The sequence below is a fragment of the Echeneis naucrates genome, chromosome 4 (assembly GCF_900963305.1).
Source record: "Echeneis naucrates chromosome 4, fEcheNa1.1, whole genome shotgun sequence".
Classification (NCBI taxonomy): domain Eukaryota; kingdom Metazoa; phylum Chordata; class Actinopteri; order Carangiformes; family Echeneidae; genus Echeneis; species Echeneis naucrates.
In genome coordinates this window covers 16,940,129-16,965,044 of record NC_042514.1, presented here as the reverse complement: position 1 = coordinate 16,965,044, position 24,916 = coordinate 16,940,129, and the positions used below count along the sequence as shown (strand labels likewise).

Sequence of the window (24,916 nt, the reverse complement as noted above, 5' to 3'; positions counted from 1 at the left end):
AAAAAGACCATACAGACTGATTTCCCTGTCATGTATGAGACTGTGGAACTCTTAACTTGCCATGGAAGCAACAAATTTCCCAAAGTCAAAGTCCGCGTCTTTGATTCATTGAATGACATGTTAACACATCAATAATGTAACATTGAGAAGATTTATTCTTCTTTGCTTTTATGTGAATAGTACTGATCATTCTTGTTAACTATCACTTAATTTAGAATTTTGACTGCAGGAGGTCTTTTCTCCATCATCGTCCTGCTAAATTTTCATTAGTACAGAATGAAGTTCCCTTTAAACCATTGCATTAGTATTGATTGCTCTCTTGGAATCATTTCATGTGGATTTCAGCCAGAAAAGAACTTCATATCTGCATGCATCCATATGGTACACTTTCTTTTAATTATTTTTCTTCTTTTTTTCAACGCCCACTTCTCTCCTGTGGTATATTTGTGTGTCTATTGTTGTATGTTTATTTTTCTGACAGCTTGTGGGTACACAGAGAGACCGACGGCCAGATTGAAATCCATTGAATTAATAAACTTAATTTTCGTTCTACAATTAAAGCCTGTTCAGATCCGGCCAGGGATCTCTTGTGCTCATCATTCCCCCATTTCCTTCCTCCCCATCGTGGGAGGAAATACAGATGGATAGATAAATAATAATATTTACCAGAGGCACACCATAAAACACAAGTAACAAGTAAAAGTGGATCAGTAAAAGTACTGTTAGAAAACTTTACTTATACCATCAAAAGTAAACATATTCATGCAACAGCACCATCAAGGGTTTTGCATATACGAGCCATCAAATATAGGTAGCTATAAGATTAAAAAAGCCTCATTTCTGTTAGGAAGTTTTTCTATAATAATGTTTCAAATAAACTAACTTTGTACATATGCAAATTCATAATTTAATGTGTATTTAAAATGAGATTCAGAATGAAACATTTTCCGGTGAGAAGAGGATTAGAATGATTAAGTAACATACAGAGAAAATAGAAAATAAAAAATACACCAAAATAGCTCAAAAAACCCCCACCAAAAAAATAAAATAAAAAAAAATAAAAATAAAAATAAAAATAAAACAAAAACTTACAACAGCCAGAAGGTAAAGCGGCCATTTTATTCTGTGAATGTGTAGTTAGGTATCAGCTCACTGGACAAACTGCTTGGCCTGAAGTACAACACAGACATTCTGCAGGATGAATGCTGAGCATAAAACAATAGGTTTGGGCTTTGACTCCTCCTTCCCCGTAGCCAGTATCTAAACCCTGAGCACGACACACTCAGTCTGAATCTGTGCCTTGATCTGAGATAGGAAAAAAAAAAAAAAAAACCCTTTCCCATAGAGAAATAAAAATACAGATAGAATGCTAGAAATGACTCGTCTTCAACATTTTTTCTGCTCTTTGAGGGGACACACAGGTTGGTGAGGTAAATTAAAAATAAAGATATTTCTCACACACATCCTTGTGCAAACAGCCTGACAGACAGCCAAGAAAGTAGTCTGCACCATCAGTCTCTTGGCGCGCTAGATGCCTCAGGATTAGTGTGTGTTCATGTACGTGTGCATGTGTCTATATGCCCCCGTCTGGAAAGGTTAAGGGTGAGTGAGTCCCCCACAGCTGTGTGCATCAGTGCTCTCTTCCTTCCTTAACAGGTCCTTGATTGGTGTGTGTCTGGGGCTGTGTGTATTTAGGTGCTTGTGTGTGCATGGGTGAGGTTTGGGAGCAGCATTTCCCCACCATGGTAAGTGGAGCAGAAGAGGAGACGCCTTCATCATCACTGATATATGAATCTTTCATTGGGACAGGCTGGTATGAGTGTAAAGTGTGTATATGAGAGAGAGAGATAGAGAGAGAGGGAGACTGGCAGCTGCACTACAAGAAATAATACCTCCTGCACCACCTTACTTTTCAAAATATTGTTATTTTACAATACAAATACAAATAAACACAGATTACACATCTAGACGCTGCAGTTCAGCACATACACACACTTATCTCAAAAATCAGTGAAGACATTTTTAATATTCTCATCTCTTCCTCAAGCGTCAAGTGCGGGTCAGCCAGTCTGAGATGAAATGCCTCGCTCCTGCCAACCCAAACCCCATCAAACAAAATCCCCCCCTCCCTAATCACACCTGCTGTCCTGGACTGTGATGCCGATCATTCAAAGTTGTAAAAGGCTTAAAAATGCATCCTCACACTTTAGGTGTGAATTTTCACAAAACTCCCACAGTTCCTTCAATGTGGTTGTCAGATATAACTACTGCATGACCTCTCTGTGTTTCTCTGCAACTACTCAAGTCAAGAAATTCTCGTTTGCTTATGAAAACTTGAAGCAGCACATCCTATAGTTAAGTACAACAGCGGGAACTGTAAAAACAAGGCCATTGGTTCTTCTGTGTGGGAGGTTACGATGAGCGAAGGAAGAAATTTGTTCATGCAGAATGACAACGTATAGGATTATGGGAGGTTGGCCCTAAATGGGTCAAGTCAAGTCAAATTAAGTCATTTTTGTTTGTATTATGCCAATTCACAACAAGGCTCAATGCGCTTTCCAAATAGAGCAGGTCAAAAGCTTCTCTTTATTGAGACCCAATATTTTGCAACATTTTACACTACAAGAGCAACAAGGAAGGAATAATAATAATTAAAAAAAAAAAAAAACATCTTAAGAGACCTCGAGCATTAGCAGACTCATAGTCAATAAAACACAGGAGTATCACACATCCCTGGTGTTCCATGTGATTGTTTGTTATTATTGTAACAAACACAACCAAGTTAATCTAATCTTAGGAAAGTCCTGTTTTTAACCAAAACCAAGATCTTCCTTAAAAACTAACTGTTTGGTTCTTCAGTGTAAACCTTATAAAGCCAAGGCTGTTTGCTTTTGTAACACTGGTGATAAAGTCCGGTACACTACTGTCGGTGTGCTTATCATTGTAACCGTGACAACCAAAGTCTGTTATGCCTTCCGCCATATGACCGCTTTTTCAAGCGATTTATGGTTGTATCATTTTTTTGAATTTGTTACGGTTTTCAACATTGCTGACAGGGTATGATTTTGAGTTACCACTGGGTCGGTGAAAATGATTTTGGTTGGTCTGTAATAATTTCCAGTACTTATTCTACCATTTGGGTGGTTCCCTCCGCCCAACAAAATGTGACGCCAAAACGCAATCAATCAGTCATAGGAGCTATTGCTGTGTATCATTTGCTATAATAATAATTAAACAAAAAAAAAAATGCGAAGAAGATGAGACACCAAACCAAATGTCATTTCATAGGCATGAGAGTTTTTTATTAGATTTATAATCAGTCATAAAGTGACAGCTCTGACTTATAAATGCTTCCATCTGTCCATGGAGACTTAATTGAAGTAATCTTTCAGTATAATAACTGTGGTTTACTGATAAGTATGTTGCCTGGACGCAGACAAAATTGCAGTAAACCTACATTAGTTGTTTTTTCAGCAAATATCACTTTACTCCGCTAAAGAGAGAGAAAAAAAAGATTGTTTCATCCATACACACATTAGAAAACGATGCCATAAATATTGCTTATCATAGCGACCTCACCTTTGGGTGCTCGTGTGCTACAGTTAATGTTAGCATTTTGTTCTTGGTTTTCTTACCAACCAAGACGACACAGGGTGTTTACCACAGACACATATGCTTTGGTGCATTCCTGGGTTGCTGGGTAATGGAGGCAGCTGGCATCCTGCTATAAAAACTTAATTTACTTAAAAGACAGAAATGAGCAGAGTGGTGACGCACCAACACGTGTACAAAAAGCAAGCTTGCAAACATGTTAACACATGCAAGCAGAGATTAATTACAGAGGGGGACAAGTCCAGAAGGTCCAACATAGAGAGCCCATTCTCCCTAGAAGAGTTTCAAGGTTTCGTGATGTGAAATAGGGAGCCTTTTCGGAAATTATCTTCACAAAGTTATGCAGGTTATCAAAACAGAGAAAAGTCCTTTTCAGTAAGGCCTTGAAGCAAAACTGAGCTTTTAAGTGCTTCCAGGAGAAGAGATGTAAACAGAAAAGGAAAGGGAAGGAGGGGAGAGTTGCACTTTGGATCAAATTATAAGTCTCTGTAGGTCTTTCTGCCACTGTGTTTTTACCCTCTAGCTTCAGCCTACATTTAGCCCCGTCCATATCCTGCAGGGCAAACACTAAGTTTTGTAATACACTTGTGGGTATCCACATTGACATAATTCATTCCTTGTATTGCCGCACCTCACCGATGTGAGAAAACCAAGATGCTCTGAGAATTTCAAATGGGGGAGAGAGCGCATAGGAGTCAGGAGCGAAAGAAATTGTCACCACCTGCAAGAGAAAAGCTGTTTGGAACTATGTTTGGCCATGTGGTCAGATACCAACCCAGACTTGTAGAGACTAATCCATGTGTTTGTCTCCAGCAGGTTAGGCTACTGTGACGGCCTGCTCATGGGACTCTCTAAACGAGCTGTAAGACAGCTGCAGTGCATCCAGACTGCTGCTGCTCGAGTCCTGACTAGAACCAGGAAATACGACCATATTAGTCCAGAGCTCAGCTCTCCGCGCTGGCTTCCCGTAATAGACTTTAAAACATCTCTGCTTGTGTAGAAGTCTCATGGTCTAGCACCAACGTACATCTCTGACATGAACCCTGTGGGGCTCTGAGAAACCTCAGGGAGTGGTCTCCTGGTGGTACCCAGAGTCAGGACTCAACATTATACTGCTAAAATCTGGAACGGTCTTTCAGAAGATGTGAGACAGGCCTCATCTCTGAGGATGTTTAAATCCAGGCTATTTAGGTATACATATGACAACTGGAAGTATTCTGTCTGTGCTTTTTTTGCTTTTAATTTATTCAATGATTACTTCATTTTCTATGTAATGATTTTATCTGCCTTGTAATTTTTTGTATCTGTAAAGCACTTTGAATTACCTGGTGTATGAATTGTGCTCTATAAAAAAACTTGCCTTGCCTTGAAATTAACTAGTTTGAACCAAGTGCCAACTAATTACATGTGAAGGTGAGCGTTTATGGCCGTTCTTAATTGCCATTCTCAAAGGCATCATACATAAAACCAAGAGCGTCAAATCAACAATACTACAATAATGAGAAAATGTTTGGATTATTTCTCCGATCAGGAATTTCTGTTGTTGTAGCTGTTGGGAGAAGTAGTTTTATGAACAAAATACACATAGACAGTAGTCTTGATGAAAAATCTGTCTGATTTGACATTATCTTTGGAGCAAAGAGCAATTAGCCATATTTGACACGATATGGCTAACTGTACCTTGTCTATATTTTTGGTTTTAGAAGTTTATAAAACCCCAATCTAAGTTTCAAGTGCAGTTTGAGTGTCCAGCAAGTACTTCCTTTGTATTATTGTGCATGCTTTCCCTGTGCCTGCATGGGTTTCCTCCTTCTCATGAGATGTGATTCGTCTTGCACCAACAGAATCCTTGGATGTTTCTATTCGACTTGCATTGCCCAAGTCTTAGCAAGTAAAATTTCAATAATGTGTGACATTGCAAATAGGGACTGCTAATGTCAGACTCCACATAGTAGCCTACCCTAAGCCTCCTCTGACAGGCAGCCTTGTAAGTAAATTGCACATTTCCGTCAAAGGCTTCATGAGTTAGAAGTGTGGTTTTGCTAGCTAGACGAAAGCAGAGCGTCTATTGCTTACTAGCTAGCCAGCTAGCTAGCATTGCTAAGCTAATTAAGCCTAAACAACTCCTGCATACCCACGAATCAAAATACTAAATTACATCATCGATACACTTTAGAAGTATGATGTGCTTTTATTTAGAAAGTAAGCACATTAATATTCCCGTCGTTGTCTTAAGTGACCGCTTGCAGTTACTGTGAGCTAGCTGTTACGTACCTTCAGGTGTGTCTTGAGGTCGACAGCATCTTGACAGCGGGCAAACATTTGTTACACAATATAGCACAACTGTATTGGCGCCCTTATTTGACACCTGCACATAATGTTTTGTTTTGGTTTTTTTTATAGTTCCGGGTCTGGAATGTGTTTTTACCTGACATTGTCACCACAGTGATAGTATCAAATGTTTGATACTGGAAGAAAACCATGCGAAAAAGCAAACATTGCTTTAGGTAATTAAATGACGTAACCCCGTTACTTGTAACTCGTTACTCCCCAACACTGCCCGTAAGAAAGCTGTGTGAGAAAGCTGCACTTAGCTATCTCCTTTGCGTGGGGATCCATTTAGACGGAAAGGTTATGTAGCAGACCTCTTCCGCTTCCCTACACAAAGTTTACTCTAAGTCTGATTCTGACCTGAAAGGCTGAGATAAACAACAATTAAGATAGATTCTCTCTGAGCTGTCAACTGGGAGCATTAGAACAGGCCTTTTCTATGAAATATGTTGTTTTGTTGTTTTTATTCAGGAATCTCAAGTGAGAAGTTGTGAAGAGCAGAAGGGGAGAAAGGTGATGTTCTTGACCCAGCTGCTGCCCCCGCTTGTATTTGTCAGCCACTCAAAGTGATGAACAGCTTAGAGGAGCCCCCATTTCATTAAATATGCACATCACCCTTAAATGTCAGCATCAAAAGTCATAGATGGAAAAGAAGGAATATCAGTTTCTGAATATAAAGAGTTTAACATCTGCAGCCTCGGTGGAAAGAGTTTTACAGGAGATCTAATCAACAGGAAAACAGCCTGAATGAGGCTGGATTTTCAAGCTGACACTGACAGCAGTTTGAAAGCATAATATCTCCACCTTCACTGACATAAATTTAACTATTGACTACAATGCGCTCATAAAGCATAAAGGACTAAACCTTTTGTATAAACATTGCTCATTGATGTATGCAACTAAAATCTCCATCATCACTCCAGTTGTATCCTACTTCAATCACCATCACAGCCCTGAGTGCTCCTTAGTTTAATCACAACCCTCATTTCTGGCCAGGACTTACTCACTTTCTCCACAACTTTAGGGCCACAGCCTGGTTTTTGTGATATGAAGAGTTATAAGTCTGGCATAAATCGCAATGAGCTGAATTCACAAGTATAGATTATGTGGAATCATCTGATATACATTTATGGGGAAAAATTCATTTAATGCTGCATATTATTCCTTGAACTTGTTTTTGGTTTTGCAAATGTATAACTGCTTATGATGGTTGCCAAGGAGACCATTACAAGACAACCCTGTTTAGCCATTCAGTTCCTTTTCCCATTAAAAGCATCTGGTTCCCACTTTTTTCTCTCTGTCACACCCTCCTGTTCTCTTTCTTCTCCTACATTCCTTGTGGCAGTCCCGACATACCTGAGCCCGTCTCAACAAGTGAGAAAACCTCAGCACAAACCTCAGTGTGCCAAGCAGCCGAACAGGTAACCTGTTCTGGAGGTCGTCAGGAAGCCACCAGGCAGAGCAGCGCCACATTGCATCAGAACCACTCAGGGACAGAAAGTGTGGTGTGTCAGACACTTCACAGATGACGAGCTTTGCTGCCTGCTGTCGGCTCTGAAGCTATATGCTGCTACCCTTAACTGCAATAGAGCTGAACTGAGGCTCTAATTAAACTCTCATAAAACCAAACACTCATGGAGCGAAGCCCAATATTCTGCTTGTGTCAACACCCAGATTTAATCAAAGACAGGACACTGTTTATACAGCGATTTATTTCAACACTCAACAGCAGCATTCACCAATTTCTTCTGATTGGTTTTAGTGCCTGTGTGTGTGTGTGTGTGTGTGTTTATGTGGCTTGTATATTATGGAATATATTTCTCAGTTTGGCTTCTGGCTACAGATAGATAATCAGTATTTCCCTTCAGGTAAAATGCATGGCTGTTCATTTCTGCTACATAAAATGATTTAAGACTTTTTTCTTTTTTTTTTTACATCGGGACACGCGTTTTCCAATTAATTCAATGCCATTTAGGTTTTGCTGTCAATATCTGACAGTGGTTGAGTGACGCCAGGTCATTTCATAATTGATTCATAAACCACTATATGTAACAATAGAGTATAATCTACATAGTCAGATTAATATCTCTTAATTGAGAGAGCACATTTTCTATTCCACACACACACACACACTTTTGACCTTGATTGGGGGATCGGGGTCACCAGACAAACAACTAAGGAGATCAGCTCATTGCATTTCACAATACACATGCCAGTTATAAGCACCAGAATGAGCACCATTATAGGCTCTTATCCATTTACACACTACACACTGAAATAACACACACACTCAACACTCATACTGCAGACCAAGGTAGACATTTCATGTTAGTTAAATGGACATCACACCCCAAGGCTATATGTTATGCCAAATGGAAAGAACACACAGGCTAATCTCATGTCTTCCTAACCGCACGTATGCCAGTGTTACTCTAGTTGCAATGACATAATACATGAAACATGCAGTGGCAGCTCAGTTTTTGAATAAGTGTGCAAAATTGCAGTTTAAAAACACACACCCCACATGAGAAAAAAAGACACAAAGTCCAAAATGGCGGAAATCTATAATTACAACTTTTGTGATAATTAAGTCTTTAAATGGCTGAACTGTGCTGACCTTACGGAAAGTTGTTTTGTTTGATTGGAAGTAATTGAAGGCAATATATGTACAAGGAAAATACAAGCTCAATTTACTTTTACTTGAGGAACTCCAGTTATGTTTCCAATATCTGAGATTATTGAGGCATCTAGTGAGTGAAATGAGTCGTGTAAATCCAATTACACTCTCAGCCACAGTAGAAGTGCCCCATCACACATCTAACCTGCACCAACACTGCAGACTAATCTTTCTCACAGGTCAGGCAGTAACTGCTGAAGCTGAATCAGCACACTGTAAAGGACAACTTAAGGCTCTCAAATGACTAGTTTCCAGGTGTTAAACCATTGCTCAACTTGTTTTAGCTGCTGACAAAGGAAGAAAATTGGAGTTTGACAAACAGCTCTCCTATGTGGTGGAGCATCACAGTTGTTAATTTAAAGGAATGAAACAGTCTCGCTGAAAGTAGCCTGTTATTTTTTGCTGTTAAGGCACTTTATAATCACCTCCTTGAAATTCAAATGATAATTTATGTTTATTGAAATATCAGGACTTGATGATGATGGCCAATCATTTTGAAAAGGAATCTTAACAATGTGACCATTGAGTTCATTTAAGTGAAAACGTTGTGAAACACAGACCAACCAAGAGAGCATTCACCCAACTATCTGTATCCACCACACTTTGTGGAACAACTTCCTGGTTCACCCTGGGCCAACAATATGCACAATAATGGGAGGGATTATTATAGAATATCTGGTTGTTCTGGCTTGTTTACAACCACTTTCTTGCCATGTTGGTCTCAAATCTCGGAAATGATTGCGGTTCTATTTTGGGCCTATTTTCTCATAACCAGCAGAAATGATGACCAAAGCACCAAGATACAACCAAAGCCATAAAATAAACATAAAAAAATCTCATGTCATAAACACTTTATGTAAAATTATATTGGCCCTGATTATTAATAAAAGTTTCATGTTTTGAATGCCATGGTAGTCTAAAAGCTGCTAACACATTTCAGTGTGGACCAATGCAGGGGATCAATTGACATACTCCTTAGAAAAACGGTGAGATAATATTGGCTTGTGTGATGGAATGAGTCCTCTGTCATTCAAGATCAGTGTCATTCACCATATCCCATATAACAGATTTCAACTCCCCCATCACCAAGGCACTTTTGCACTACCCATCATTTTATTCTCTGCCAGGTCTCATTTCTTCATCTATATAATCTTGCCTCAGTCAGCCCTTCAGTAAATAACTCTACTACCTGCAATCCTCAGTACTTTTTCCTTTCTTATATTTCCTCCCATTTGGATCCTCTGTATCTTTTATGAGCACGATCTACCTCATAATTAAGGCTGTGGTAACACTAAAGGCTCGTCTTGTCTAAGTCTCAGTGTTTAAATGCCCATGTGGGCTTTTATATGTAGGCCAAACAAAATGTGACCATGAACTAAGAACAGAACTAACCCATAGAGGAAGTGATAAATGGAAACACAGACTGTGCCATTGCCAGAAACAGTCTGAAAGGTGTATATGTGTGTCATGGGATTTTCAGATGACACACCTGCTATGGATCATGTAGTCAGGGAGCCTGAGGAAGCCCCCATGAAACCACGTACAACTATTTATAAATGATCTGAAGACGATCTTTCCCTGCGTGCGCTGGAATATCTACTGAATACACTTTTCTGCAGTTTTGAATAAATGGGCTGCCATGCGCAGCATTATCATCCACCACTCCCTCATTCCTCTCACCCATCCATCCCTCCTTCTCCTTTTCCTTCCTCCTCTCCTGCTGAGATGAAAGCTTCTCATAGGAAGTGACCTTGCTCCGTGCTATTGCAGTAACAGTCTGTCTCATTGTAACAGATCCAACCTTTGACCCAAGGAGTCATAAGGACGGGCACTTACACGCGGCACGGTACGGTGCACATATGCGTGATGTGCAGAACAGAAATGATTAAGTTAAGACAAAAATTACACTGTGATCACATTACCAATACAATGTAATTCAAGTGTAATAAGACACACACGCAAATTCACATGCCCGGAGAATGCCCTGGCTCTGCCATCACACACCACATCAAAGCAGCTTATTGCTGGGCAGTAAAAGTGGCGCAGTGGTTTGAATTTATTCCCTTCAGTCAGTTGTTTATTCGCTGCTTCCCTTTCTTAATGAGCGTCTTACAATAACCCTGTCACTTACTGCGGCAAATTACTGCTCCCTAAATGAGGGACTGATGGTGCGTCTCTGTGCATGCATGTGCGCATGTGTGTGTGTGTTTGTGTGTGCCTTTCCATCTCACACTCTCTTCAGCATTTAAGGGCACCTGTGTGTGATTTAACATTCCACATGGCCTTCCTACCAAAGTACACTTTTACCTTTTTACTATCCACTGAAATACCGCGGCAAGGAAAGGGGGGAGAGAGCCACAGACCTGATGAAAGAGAAGCGACAGAGAGATGGAAGGCAGTAAAATGAAAAAGGAAAAAGGGGGGGGGGTGAGGTTGGAGGGAGGGAACGGAAGCAAGGAGAAAACAAATGGGGGAAAATGGGGAAATGGGGAGTCAATTAAAAAACTGCAATCTGTCTCTCAGTGTCTAATTAATCTGTGCTGTTTCCATATGATTCTGTGATTTAGAGGATTTCTGGTTTATTTACACATTCCTGGAAATGTTTGCATACCTAATTAACATTATTGATGTCTTTTTATGAAAATGCCATCTGAGGATTTACCTACTCCGGAGATGCTTCATGGAGCAGATTTGCTTCTACACAGGCCACGCCGTACCTCACCTTCACTGCACTACACACATAAATGATGCCTGACATGGCATTATATGTCTATATTTTTTTCACTCCAATGATTTTAAGCTGGGCTGCTGAACACTACTAAAATAATGGTTTACCCACGACTAAACACAAAGGCTCCATATATCACATGCAGATGCTAATAGAATCTGGTGGTGGTGTGTTGCTTAGGTCCTGCTCAGTGTTGCACAGGTTGGGTACACTTCTGAGAAACTTCATGATAATAACCTCCTGTTTTGTTTTGTTTTTTTTTTTACTTGGTGCATAATTGGAGTCTATCTGTGTGTTTCTGAGTGTGTTTGTGGGGCCGCATGAAGAGTGCTATCCAAATAAGGAATGAATTGCTGTCTGATGAAAACATGGTGATCATTTTTCATCTTTATAGGCTAAACAATTTATCAGTTCATCAAGAAATCATCTGTCAGATGAATCAATCATAATCATAATCATCAGCTGCACATTTAACAAGACTGATGCAGTGTCTCAGTCAGCATGCAGTTACAATACGCAACACATTTATAAATCAAACGCTGCACTAATCAGAAATGACAAGTTCACTGGCTGACCATGCTTATCTCTCACCAGGGCCCCATGGAAGCCACTGACATCTCCTCTGGCCTGTTCATCAGTTGTCCCTTTTTTGGTCACCCACCCTCAATGGGTGCACCATTCAGCTTTGCATGATGAGCGTACTGCCAGACTTTTAGATGTAAAGAAACCGTTGCACTGAAAATTACTAGTGTGAATGTTGAAATACACAAACTGAGACACAGCATTAGAGTCACCTCTTGCTCAACCAATCGTGTATCCTAGATTTATCGGGCAAAAGCAAGCAGACAACACTGAAGAATGACAAATCTAAATGCTGATGCGAGGCACTTAAAGTGATAGTTCAGGTTATTTGGTGCAGGGTTGTGCATCAGTGCTACATTATTTTTAGAGCTCCTATGCCGGTGCTCCTGCTGCCCCTTCTTCAAATCTACTGTAGGTAATCTAGGGACTATACTATATAGGCTACCTCACACAACCTCACATCATATAACCTAAGGTGATAACTGTTATTTTAGGATCAGATAAGAAGAAAATAAAAATTGAGAGAATGTGAGATAAAACCGACTCGATTAAAAAAAAAAAAAAAAAAAAAAAAAAAGGACGTGTGTGTAGTCACACAGTGTTTAGGGGGAACCCTTCCTTATTTTATACTGTTATTGTACTAAAAATACCCCACCACCCTACAGTCCAGCCCTGTCTGCTGCCCAGTGAATGTGTGTGTGTGTGTGTGAGTTCACATGGCACCAGCTTCACCGTATAATACCATAATTCTATGTCATTTCTGGGAGTAGTTAAAGGCTCTTAAACTAACTACTACTTTTACTCCCCTTCCCTCACTCTGTGAAAAAAAAAAAAAAAAAAATAGAAAGTTGCAACACGTGCCAGCTGGTGTGTGTGCCACGCGGGGGGAGAGTCAGCGTCTGAGCGGTCACGCCTGTGCAAGTACGTGGATCATTCTGATGGAGGCAAAGGTCACATCAGCTATCTTTGACTGCTGGGATTAGACCTTATTTACAGTTGTCTGTAAACAGAAGATTCTTTTGCCTTCTGACGGATCAAGCTGAAAATAATGACAGTCTCTTTAATTAAAGACATGTTGATAGGGGACAAGAGTAAGAAAAAAAAAAATAAACGAAAATGAGAGTTTGCTGTTCCATCTATGGCAAGGTCAGTGCATTACAGTAGCTGTCATGCTGCGTGCTAAAAACTGCTAACACATAGATTAACAGGCCAGGATTAGCAGGAGATTAGACATCAATCCCTAATCCAACAGCCCAGTTGCGGTGGTGATAGGATGGTGGTGAATGAGAGGTGGGGATATATGAATGGGTGTGTGCGTGTTTTGGAAGGGGATTGGAAGGTGGGGGTGTTACAGGGGCGGGTCCTCCATCAGAGCACTTTCTCAGTGGGAGGCATCAAAGCTCTGTGGTTGCAGGAACAGTGGGTCAGAGTTTGAGGTCGGGCATTTCCAGGTCAGAATTGTGGAGAAATTGAATGAATGTGTCAAAAGACCATCCTATCAGAGCTGCTGGGAGAACAGCCATATGTGGTCTTACGGGCTGCAAGCTGTAAGTTTCACCAAAGCTTTCTGCACTTTCATGGTCTTCTACCAAAGCATTAAAATGATTAAAGTCGTTACAGCATGTAACTGGTTTTCTTTACTCTGGTTCCAGACCCCCGAATCACCGACCACATCAAAGAGTTTTTCACATACATTCAAACTGCCTCGGTCTTCTGATTATGAACAGTTTCTGAGTTAAGAAAAATATCAAAGTGAACCTGAAATTGTCAATTTCTTTCCTCATCATTCTCCCAATTTTTTTTCATGATTGATCACTGATTGAATGTTTGTCTGATACAATTACAGGAAATACTAAGCAGTAACATCACAATATCCAAGCCGATCCTGAGTCCAACTGAATCCCATTTATGCTCGTAAATGTGGTGTTTATGCCAAAGTAGAGAGCCAGCAATACTCCAAATCAGTCACTTATGAATGATGACATTGCTAAGGTAATGAAGTCTGTTTGACTGAGGAGTAAACCAAAAACTCAAAGCGCTTGTTTTTCAGCGCCAGGGAAGAATAAAAATATTCAGCAGGTGATGGCATTAGCACACCTTCTGCACACACAACAAGACTATGCTTGACAAGATCAAAATGAGGAGAGAAAAAGTGAGAGAAAGGCAAAGCAGCTATTTTAGCTATTTTTAAATTCATTATTACCTCAGCCATGTTGCTTTTGGGAAAGGCCCCATAAGTACTGTTCTGAAGCTGCTGCAGAAAAAAAAAAAATATGTATGGGTACCCTGGTGTATTGTCAGGACATGACGCACACAGTGTCTTCAAAATGTTATGAGCCAAGGAGCCACTTTTATGCAGTTCGCCACCCCTATCAAATAAACTTCTCTGTCTCTCCCAATTGCACACTATCTAATAAAGCGGAAAAGCCATAAATATAACAATAAAAGCAACACGAAATAGCCTTTGAGCTAACACACAGGAGGTTAAAAAGGGGAGTAGCCGTTTTGGAGCAAAGTAAGGCTCATAGAAACACAAACATAACAGGTGTGGATTTGAGTTTGGGTTTTCATAGCAACATATCTAATTATAGACGTCTAACTGATTCTCGCTTTCAAAGAAATACTTGAATGCTCACATACACACGCGCTGACAGGTTCTCAGGTTGGTATCAGGTTCTCTGTTAACCAACCACAATTCACTTTATATATTCTACAGGGCTGACAAGCAGTTGTGACTGTGCTACATACTGCGTGTTGACACTTTGACAAGTCACCAACTTGCTCTTTCCATGAAACATTTCTGAAGAGCTGCAGGCTGAGCCCATTGCTTTGACCTTTCATATCAGCTCCTCGGATATAAAATCAATCACCTTTCACTCCTCCAACATGTAATGCATCAAAGATGATGACCACCCTCAGTAGCTTTTGAAAATAGGACCCAAGTTTGCTTGTTTTCACATGTAGAGGCAAATCCACCTGTTGTGGAAACCCCGTTGACTAAAGAGATCAGCCTTTCATAATACTTTCATCCGTGATCCAATCAGTGCTTAAGGTGTGCATGTGGTGTGTATGGTTGTGACCTCTCAGTTAGGACACTAAGATCAACAACAGTAACATACAAAACATACAAAAGCACTGATGGACTTCATATTCATTCAGCATTCAAGCTTTAAAGTCCAATGAAGTTCCTGCTGAGGTCTGAAAAAAATACTCACAATTTTAGCAGTAATATTGCAATGTCTCCCCTGATGACGACAGTCATTCCCTGTTTTTCCATACGGCAGCATTTTCCCTCTCTTGCCTCTTCACTTTTTGATGCTACCACAAACTAAACACATCATATCTATCTCTGGAGCTTGACCCATCAATGATATGTTATTAAATTGATCCTTTTGCTGTCTAAAATCCTTTGACATCCATCAGCAAGAACACATTTAAAGTAACAAATTGTTCCTGTTGGTTTCTGTTGGTCTCTGTGGATTTGTAAACTTATGTTTTCTACCTCATTGGACAGTCTTAATCATTATATGTTATCTTGTAAACCTAGTTAAGCATTTTCTTGAATTCTGTAGAGCCTTTTCAAAAGAGAAAAGTACTTGGTAGTCTATGAGAAATCACGGACGTAATGAGGCTTGTTTAGTTGTACCATATTTTGCAGAAAGGACTTGAATTGCAACAATTAATCCTTATAATAACCAAATAATAGGCACAAGGTCTTCAGAGGAAGCAGATCTACGCTGGTGTGTTGGACTGCTAAAGGCTAGAGAAATGGAAAGCAGGGTAAAGCCTCGCTATACATTCTCCAGCATGTCTGTCTGTAAGATAAGCCAGTGAGCCTGTGCGCGTCCTTCCCTGAAATTACAAACCAAAATGCATGACAGTTACTATACAGAGCTGCAAGCTAAAATGCAGGGCGAACCTGCTACACTATCCACTGCTGTCGTCTCTATTCACTGTTTCACTATCATGAGAAGTTCTTCAAACTGCCTTAATGCTTCTGTTGAAACGTAGCGTGAGGGCTGTAAACTCATGGTAAGTTACTTTACGTGTTGTATTTTATTACATGAGGAAATGAAATAAAATCTGGTGTCCAATCTATGCTGAACATGTGCATCAGTAATGAGGGGTTGGAGAAAGATTCTTTTCATTATCAATCAATGCGCCAGCAATTTTCTCTGCAAGTAGTCAATAAAACCTGGAACTGCAAAAAGTGTTAAATTCCTTAAACCTAGAAAGAGATTGACGTATTCAAACAGCTTATTTTGTTCAGATCAGTTTTAAAGCAGCAGCAATTGCTCACCAAAGGAATTAGTGGATGTAATTTAATAGTGATGAATGAATTACCGATTCCAGTGTTAGTTACACGCTGCTTCTTGGTTCCACTTTATAAAAAACTCAACATTAAGCTTTATGATTTGGACAGATAGAGGATGATATGAGATGGATCATTTTCTTTTATAGACAATGATTCTTAGAGAATATATCTTAGAGAATAATACTCTGATTAATTAAGAATGAAAATAACTAATTGCAGTCCTCAGCTTTAGAAATGATTCATCAATTTCAACTAATAAAACTGTGTTGCCGACTTATATCTCAAAGCAGAAGAGGAGAATCTGCTCAGAAACTGCAACCAGCTGTCCAGCAGTTCACTTTATGGAAATGCTTGTTATCAAAGTGACACAAATACCAATAAGTCGCCATCCCTTCAGTCACAGACACAGTGTAGGGCTCCATGAAGCATACAGCATGTATGAGTGTTGACTCAAAGCAGCCGAGCATCTACCAAGTCCGCCACATCAGACAAGCAACTCATCTTTTCATCTGGAAAACAGATGGACGCTTGACTTCCAGAGAGGTGGGGAAGATGAGAGGGAGGCTGGGAGGAGGAGGAGAAAGTAAAAATAGCGTGTGATAAGATAGAGGAAACAAACATTGAAGGGAGGGGAGAGAACAAGAAGAGGAGGTGTGAACTGGGGGAGGCTGGGAAAAACATAGAGGAAGATGGGTTATTAAGAAACGCTACAGGTTTTGTACTGCATTGATTTTAAGTGCAAAGATTGATGTTAAGGCATCGAACGGTTTGCGCTTTTGCTCCTCGGCTCTTTTTTTTCCCTCCACGCACCACTCCTACGATGCACGATGATCATTGATCACTGGGATGTAGGGGGTGTGGGGGGGGTTGTTTTGCTCTGACCTTTGCATTCATCAGTTTCACTTGTTTGCATTATATGCTGGCAATGGAGGAATGCATTTAATCTTCCTGTGCCTTTACCTTCTCACTGCCTCTGGATGATACCTAAGGTTTCAAATGTAGAATGTAAATGGCTGCATTACATACTGGATATCATCAAGGCTTAACACGAAAAAGGAAGATTCCCGTGATGCAAACTTATATTTTTAGCTATTTTACCAAAAAAAGAAATATGCTAATTGCACAGCACATAAGTGATTTAAAATGCCAGATACCACTCAAAATCCTGATTAATTCTTCAAACAGATGGTCTTTGTTTTGAAACAGAAAGAACTAAAAGCAATTTTAGGTAACAACTGGGAGTTTTCAGTCTACTTTAAGTGGATTTCCATCTATTAAAAGCCAAAGATGTAACAACAGCACTGGGGCAGAAGACGCCTGTTGGAAACTGAAGAAATTACTTTTTACTGCTGAATTTGAATGTGACTCACAGCTCTGAAGAACATGCTTTCCTGTTTTTACATATTCCGGTTTGAAACTGCAGCTTGCAGTCATAATGCTAAATAAGGCTATATTCAAAGAAAGCTCTGATAGTAAAGAAAAATAACCATCAGCTGGCAGCAGGGGTTAAAATTAAACGCACAACGTTTGTATGAAACAAAAAATTCAGTGTTGTAATACTGCTAGCCTGCAATAGACTCATTCTGGTTATTATATCTGTTGCTTTCACTTGCATGAATACAGCACATATTAGATATAATGCCTGATAATATGAAAGATGAGCCCGGATAAACGGGGAAAAATTCATGCCTTTGGAGATGATGGATCAAATCACACATGAAAACAGAATCACATCCCTCCCCCCAATTTCTAAAAAAATTATGGGCAGAACATCATAACACTTTTTCCCTACACAGCTATCAGTCTGTTCGTCCAGTAGTACCACTGATGCCCAAACTGGAGCTCTAAAGGGATGTCAATTGCATAGATGTAGCCATATTGATGAAACAGCCATAAAATTGCATTTATTTCTGCAGTTTCAATGTAAAACCATCCATGCCCCTTATAAAAGTGAAAGCTCTGACCAGATTTTTTTTTTCCTGTTGATATTGTGCGCAAGGGCTGAGACCAAAGCTGATGGCCACAGTAGAGCACAGAAATTAAAAAAAAACTGGGAGCAATGATATCAAACTACTGCCAATCCCAGCTCACACTGGGTGAGGGTGGGGTACACCCTGGGCAGGTCGCCAGTCCATCACAGGGCCAACACACAGAGACAGACAGAGACCAACAACCACTCACACTCAGACCTACGGACAGTTTAGAGTCACCAGTTAACCCAAACATGATGTCTTTGGACGGTGGGAGGAAACCCACGCAGACATGGGGAGAACATGGAAACTCTGCAGAGAAAGTCCCCAGGCCCAGGTACCTTGTTGTGGGGCAACAGCACTGACAGTTATGCCACCGTGCTACCGCAACAACATCAAATTGAAGATGAAATTGTTATTGCACTCTAACAAGACACTGTTGGCTTGCCAACTCTTTCATTTTTAACATCGCAAGAGAATTAGCTGATCAAATGAAGTACTAATGAAAATGAGTGTTGGCTGGTTAGCAAGTACTGTGTCCATGCTGTCATGTTAGCTGAGCATATTACTTAGCCAATTTGGCAGAAAATAAATTAGCTCTGGGTTGAACTTCATGTTGGACCTCCAGCTAGATGCTAAAAGGAGTAGAAGGGTTCCCACAGTTCGGCTCAGGTGAACACATGTCCTACCTCTGCCCGTTTTTTGATCAGCCACAGATAGTCATCAACCAGCCTGCTTTTCAGAAACCCATAGATGAAATCAGACACTATATCCATCTTTATATACAGTCAGTAGGTGATGTTCTCGCAGATAGAACCAAAAGGCACTGTGTAGGAAAAAAGAAACCCACTACCTTCAAAACCAGCTCGCCATGAAGAACTCCAAACCTCAACATATACCTGATTAGAAAATAACACTTCAAGTGGTATTTATTCGACTCAGTAAGCATTCAATAAACAGGGCATCAGGAAATAAGCCAATAACAGTATCAAAGCTCGTAGCAGTACTCATCCCCCGTCTATGAAGGGAGGATGGGGAGGAGATAAGGAAAGGCAACAACAACAAAACCTCCTCCCGACTTCTCTCCTCGGCCTCACCTCTATCTCTCTCTGTCTCCCATGTCACTGCATCAGACATCATGAAAGATTCACAGCTCTGCTTTTAACAGATCTCCCTCCAACCCCTCTCTCTCTCACACACACAGGCAATCCTGCACTCATAGATCTAAGCCATGTCTAGAAAAACAATGCAGGGACAGTGACAGGAAAAAGACAGCCAACAAGGGAAAGGATGAGGGAGGAGTCCAAACGTTACCGAAGAATATCCACAGACCATTTAGCTATGTGTGCGTGTGTGTGCGTGTGTGTGTGTGTGTGTGGACTGCCTATCCAGCGTTTTACTTGGTGGCATGTGTTGTGAGCGCCTGAGTGATCGTGTGATGTGTGACGGATGACGGACAGTATCAATTTCCTCTCTCACACATATATGTAAGAACTCACGCGCACACACACACACACAACAATTTCATAAATACTGTGCGCATTATAACTGGAAAGTACACTGTTAAATATTGATGCTCACTGTAGGAAACATATTTTTTTATTTTGGAGGTACTGCGGTTGTATCAAGTATTGAAAGAAATGTCATAGTTCAGTGTTCTTAGGCAGAGCAGGGACAGATGTTACACCTCAGCAGGCATTTGGTTGAGAAGCTGATCAGAGTGACAATAGTTCCACTGTTTTTGGCTTTTTATTACTCTTTGGAGGTACATATTTCAGCTTGCAAATGCAGCTTCATCAGTCACATTTAAAAAACATACTGCAGAGATTTTCCTTTGAAGCGTGCGGCACAGTTTCCGCTGTGCTGGAGAGATGAAAACATCAGATCAGATCTATGTGAAGAGATGAGGAGACTGTAACGATTCTTTAAATAAATACAATCTTCGCTTCTTCTGTTGTCCGCATTGTCCTCCATGCATGAGAGGGACTGGACACAGCACTCATAGACAGCATCCGCTTCAATGAATGAAAATTGTAAATGGCAAGTGCATAGGCCAAAACAAACAAACAAACAAAAAAGTTCTCTAACGCCTGCAATTTGCTCCCTGTTGCACATGTGCATTATGGTTTCTCCCACCGGCTGCACTCCATGCTCCTTTTCAGTCGGTAGACTTTAAAAATTTTATGCAGATAAAAATAATTTTTCTCCTCTCTGGGAATATTTTATGAGCATAAAGCCTTCATGCATTAAAATTCCCAACGCCACGAGTAATAAGTGACCTTGCTTGTTTTCCAGTTGTAGCAGTCCCTTTTCTAATGGACACCTTTTAGGAAAATGCTTATGCTTATTAGCGCCACCAGCTGTTTATCTCTGTGAACCAGTTCCACTGACTCATAGGGGCTGTCGCTCAAAAGAACCTAATACACATTATCTGTTGCACATTTTCTGAAAATCTGGTACGGTTAGTCCTAAATATGACTTGAAGCTTGATTGATGAATGATGATGCTGGATTATTCCTACATTTATAGAGCGGGTATTTAAATCATGAAAGCTAATTAACGGAGGCTCCCGAGTTGGCTCAGGCTTTTTAAAGAATTATTGACTCGTAACCAAAGATGTAATTTATCCTCATCTGCAGGTAATCTGATCTAAAACACAGTGTTTCAATAATGCAGCCTACGTGACACACCAGCAAACACACACAGGCAGAGAGAAACTCCAACGCAGAGTATGAAGTGTGCAGGTTATGTGGTCACCTCCTGTCTGTGTTACACGATCACATGGGTGTGTGCTGCTCTGCACAGACAATGCTCATGTGAATGAAACTAAGTGTCTTCCCTGAAGAAGGTGTTGGCTTTCACTGACTTTTCAAAGCACGAGACTTTTACATGCACACACACACACACACACACACACACACACACACACACACACACACGCATACATGCATTGTACCCTTTACCTGGTCAATAGTTAAAGACCAGCTCGACCTATAGTGTGTGGGTGTGTAAAAACGCTCACAGGCACAAAGACTGACTGGCAGACAAGAGAGAGACAACTTCCATTCACATGGTGTTAGACCTATGGGACAAAAGATGCGAGCAGGAATTGAGAAGAATGGGGTTTTTTTTAACAGTCAGAAGGAATTCGGAGTATCTGATTGTTATATTCAACACTGTTAACTCTGGCATTAATATATTAATCATGTCGGCTAACAAATACAAGTCTGACCCCCTGTTTAGTCTTGTCAACAACATGCCTTTAGTCTTCAGATTTTCCGGCTTGTCCTTTACTGTAGATTCGATTTTGCAGATTGATGAAACATGTTAGTCTTCTGCATGTTTTTATCCAAAGTTTCCAACTAAGCTGCTGACACGTGTTGGTGTTTGTGTGTTCCAATCAAAGCTTAAAATAAATTAACTGAATATCCAAGAATTTATTGATTTAAAGAATAAATAAATATCCTTTATACTGAGAGATTTGTCACTGAGTAAACTGATATAACCTTTTCTAACACTGATGTGCTCTGCAGATAATACAAATCCCAAACTGGTCATGACTGGTAACAACTGGGTCTTGGCCCGAATCATTAAGATAATGTTTATTTCTCTAAATGTGTATCTGCGTGCACAGGAAGGCCACAGGGCTGAAACATCTGTGCTGTGTTTACTACATTGAATGATAATAGATTCAAGCAAGCCTGGATATAGTTTGGAACGTCTTTTTTTCTAAAGAGGAGGTTTTGCTGGTTTGCCACAAATTTCTCTCCAGTCAACTGTGGGAAATGTGTTAACTTTTAATACGTCAGGATCCAAATCTTGGTTACATACAAAAGACATACACATTGCAATATTATTCTATCATCATGTCATCCAAACAATTTTTGGATGACATGATGACTTCTCCGAAAGGTCATCAGAAAGAAATATTAATTACTGAATGAAACATCAGCGTCGTTCAGGTCTTCAGGTCTCCAAATGTAAAATCGGGTACACACTTTCGTTTTTATCAAGACTCTCACCAAGGTCGACCTTCCTGAGTGAGTCTGAGACAGGAATCCACAGGAGTCTGTCCCTTCCTGAGCAGAAAAGCTAAATTTACCTACCACTCGTCCCTCAGATGGAAAAGATTGAAGAGACCCTGTTCTGGGGAATTGTGCTGTCTGTCGCCATATTTCTGTTCCTATCTGTTTGTCAGTTTTAATGAGTTCTGGGAAGGGAGAAGTCTTGCTCAAATAACTACAGCAGATCAGGGTCCAAGTGACTGAAGCACAGTATTTTTCATCCGTCAATAAAAGATGAGTTTGTAATGGAAAGGGAGGGAAAGTGTTGCGTTGGATCTCTTTCACGGTTGTCCATAATGAGTCACTGTCACTGTCTCTAACCTGCCTCTCTGTATGTGATTTGTCTTTTTTTTCTGCGTGTTTCTATCTCCACCTTCCATTCCCTAACTCTTATCTGTTTGTTCGTCTCAATGTCAGTAACGTACCCACAAACATACACACAATCCAATATTAATAACTCATCCGGCCATACGAGGCAGTTTCTTGAAGTGACACTTCATTGGATGACCTTCAAATCATACACTATCCACACACTTCAAGCTCGCCTCTCTTTCTTCTAAACCTTTGCAGCTTTCTGGCCATCTTTAAAAGAGGAGGCAAAGAGTGACAGTGATTGCCTATAAGAGGAAAACAACTCAATTTTACAATTCCCATCTGCATATTTCTCAAGGCCAACACACTTAAATCAGCATTTGTGAAGAGTAGTGAGCAGAGAGATGAGATACAGAGATTTTGATGTGCGATTTCTGGCTGGCTAACGTGTCAATCACCGGCTGATTGACTATTTGACTGGATGAGTAATTGACTGATTGATTCAACCAGTGGGTTGGATGGCTGATTGTGTGATGTGAAAGGGTACTAGGATGAAACGAGAACATAAATATGAATAAATATAAACCGTCTCAGATCCGTTCTCGTGTTAAGCTGCACTTTTTTTACAGCAATTTTGGCTGTGAGCATGCTGAGCTTTAGTTGTTATTGAATATTGCCCCAGGCTAGCCTAAATTATTAGTTTATGCAAATGGAACAACAGGACACTTCAGCATCTACTGAGATACAGTGACACACACACACCAACACACCATCACACAAACCAAGCCACACCTGCAATTCAGAACAGACAATGAACAATGTCCAAAAAAAAAAAAAACATATTAGTGAACGACAATGGACACCAAATCTATATTTTCACCTGCAGTGCAAACACCAGCAAACAATTGAAAATGCCCTGAATAGAACATAATAGCTCCACAAGACACATGGCTTACACCCACCTGCAACTCTGCCTTCAGCAGACAATGAAAATGCCCCAGAAAGGGACAATAATAGAGGTGTGCAGGACAGTGCTGGGAAACACTTCAGTTAACATCGCTGCATTGCTTAGACAAATGGGAGAGTGCAGAGGCAGCACAACTGCACAGTGGGATAAGTGAACTGAGAAACAGCCTGGCATTAGCACGATTAAAGAACTTCATGCAAACTTGGCTACACAAGATTTAGGTGTGGGTTTCACTCACATGAATGGTACCAACATGCAAAGCAGATACCCTGCACTGGCCTATTAGAGTCATTCCTTGAGAATGAGTAATGCATTATAGAGGAGAAGAAACAATACAAGCAAATTAATTCATGTTTCCGTTTATAGTTATCAGAACTGACTCCATTAGTTCTGAGAGGTGCATGCATTTATTTATTTTTTTTTTTTTCTGCATATGCAAATTCCCCATACAACTCACCGGAGATCTCGCTCTGAGGTACCCCAGCCAGAGTGAAGCCCTTCCCGGTGTAGAACTGCCGCAGGTCGGTGCAGCTCTGATCCGCCCCGGCCCCAGATCCCGGGGCCGCGCACAGACACACGGACACACACAGGAGCAGCGGGAGACGCATCTTCTCAGCTGTAGTCCTTTGTTGTTGTTTTCTCTTTTTCAAACAGTGAGAAACAAAACAAAACAAAACCCCGAAGCTCTGGAGACCGGACCTTCCGGAGAGGCTCCCTCGTCGTCAGTGCTGGTGATGTTTCAGAGTTTAGAGCCGGTCAGCAGGAGCACAGTGCCCCTCTGAAAGCGCACACAGAGCCCGCTGCACCGGCGGCGAGTGGCGGCTGAGGGTGTCAGGTACAGCCCGCTCCTCCTCCTCCTCCTCGGCCCTGCTGGCTGAGCTGCAGAGATGCCTCAGACAATAGAGAGCCAAAGGGGACGGGGAGAGTGTGTGTGTGTGTGTGTGTGTGTGTGTGTGTGTTGGCAGGTGTCCCTCAGTTAAAGCCGGTGCGGATCCGGGTTCAGTCTACCGGGCAGTGCTTATGGAAATCAATTTTAAAGGCAACAAGAGAAGAAGATCCGTCATTTGAAACGATGTTTCAGGAAGGAGAAGAAGTGTCCGGTGACTCTCCTCTTCCCGCGGCTTTGGGACAATGAAATGTGTGATGGTGGGAGTGTGCGATGCAGAGCTGCTGCTCTCTCTCTCTCTCTCTCTCTTAAACAGTCCCTCTCCGGCAATGTGAATGACTGTATGATATCTGCTGCAAGGAGCCAGGGGCCAAACAGCGACCCCTGGAGGCCCCACTAACATGGGGAGGAGCGGATCTTGCAAGGATCCCACTCCAACAAGGTACAGGCTACAGTACAGTATTTATTCTCA

General features: G+C 40.9%; 1 protein-coding gene across 1 annotated transcript in view; it reads right to left on the bottom strand.

Moving 5' to 3' along the window:
• Nucleotides 1-24,704, bottom strand: part of LOC115042108 (glypican-1-like) — a 34,168-nt gene extending 9,464 nt beyond the window's left edge. The window contains exon 1 of the mRNA XM_029500145.1: nt 24,016-24,704. Within this exon, the coding sequence (XP_029356005.1) occupies nt 24,016-24,166 (151 nt within the window). The 5' untranslated portion in view covers nt 24,167-24,704. The remainder of the gene's footprint in view (nt 1-24,015) is intronic.
• Between the last annotated feature and the right edge of the window lie 212 nt (nt 24,705-24,916).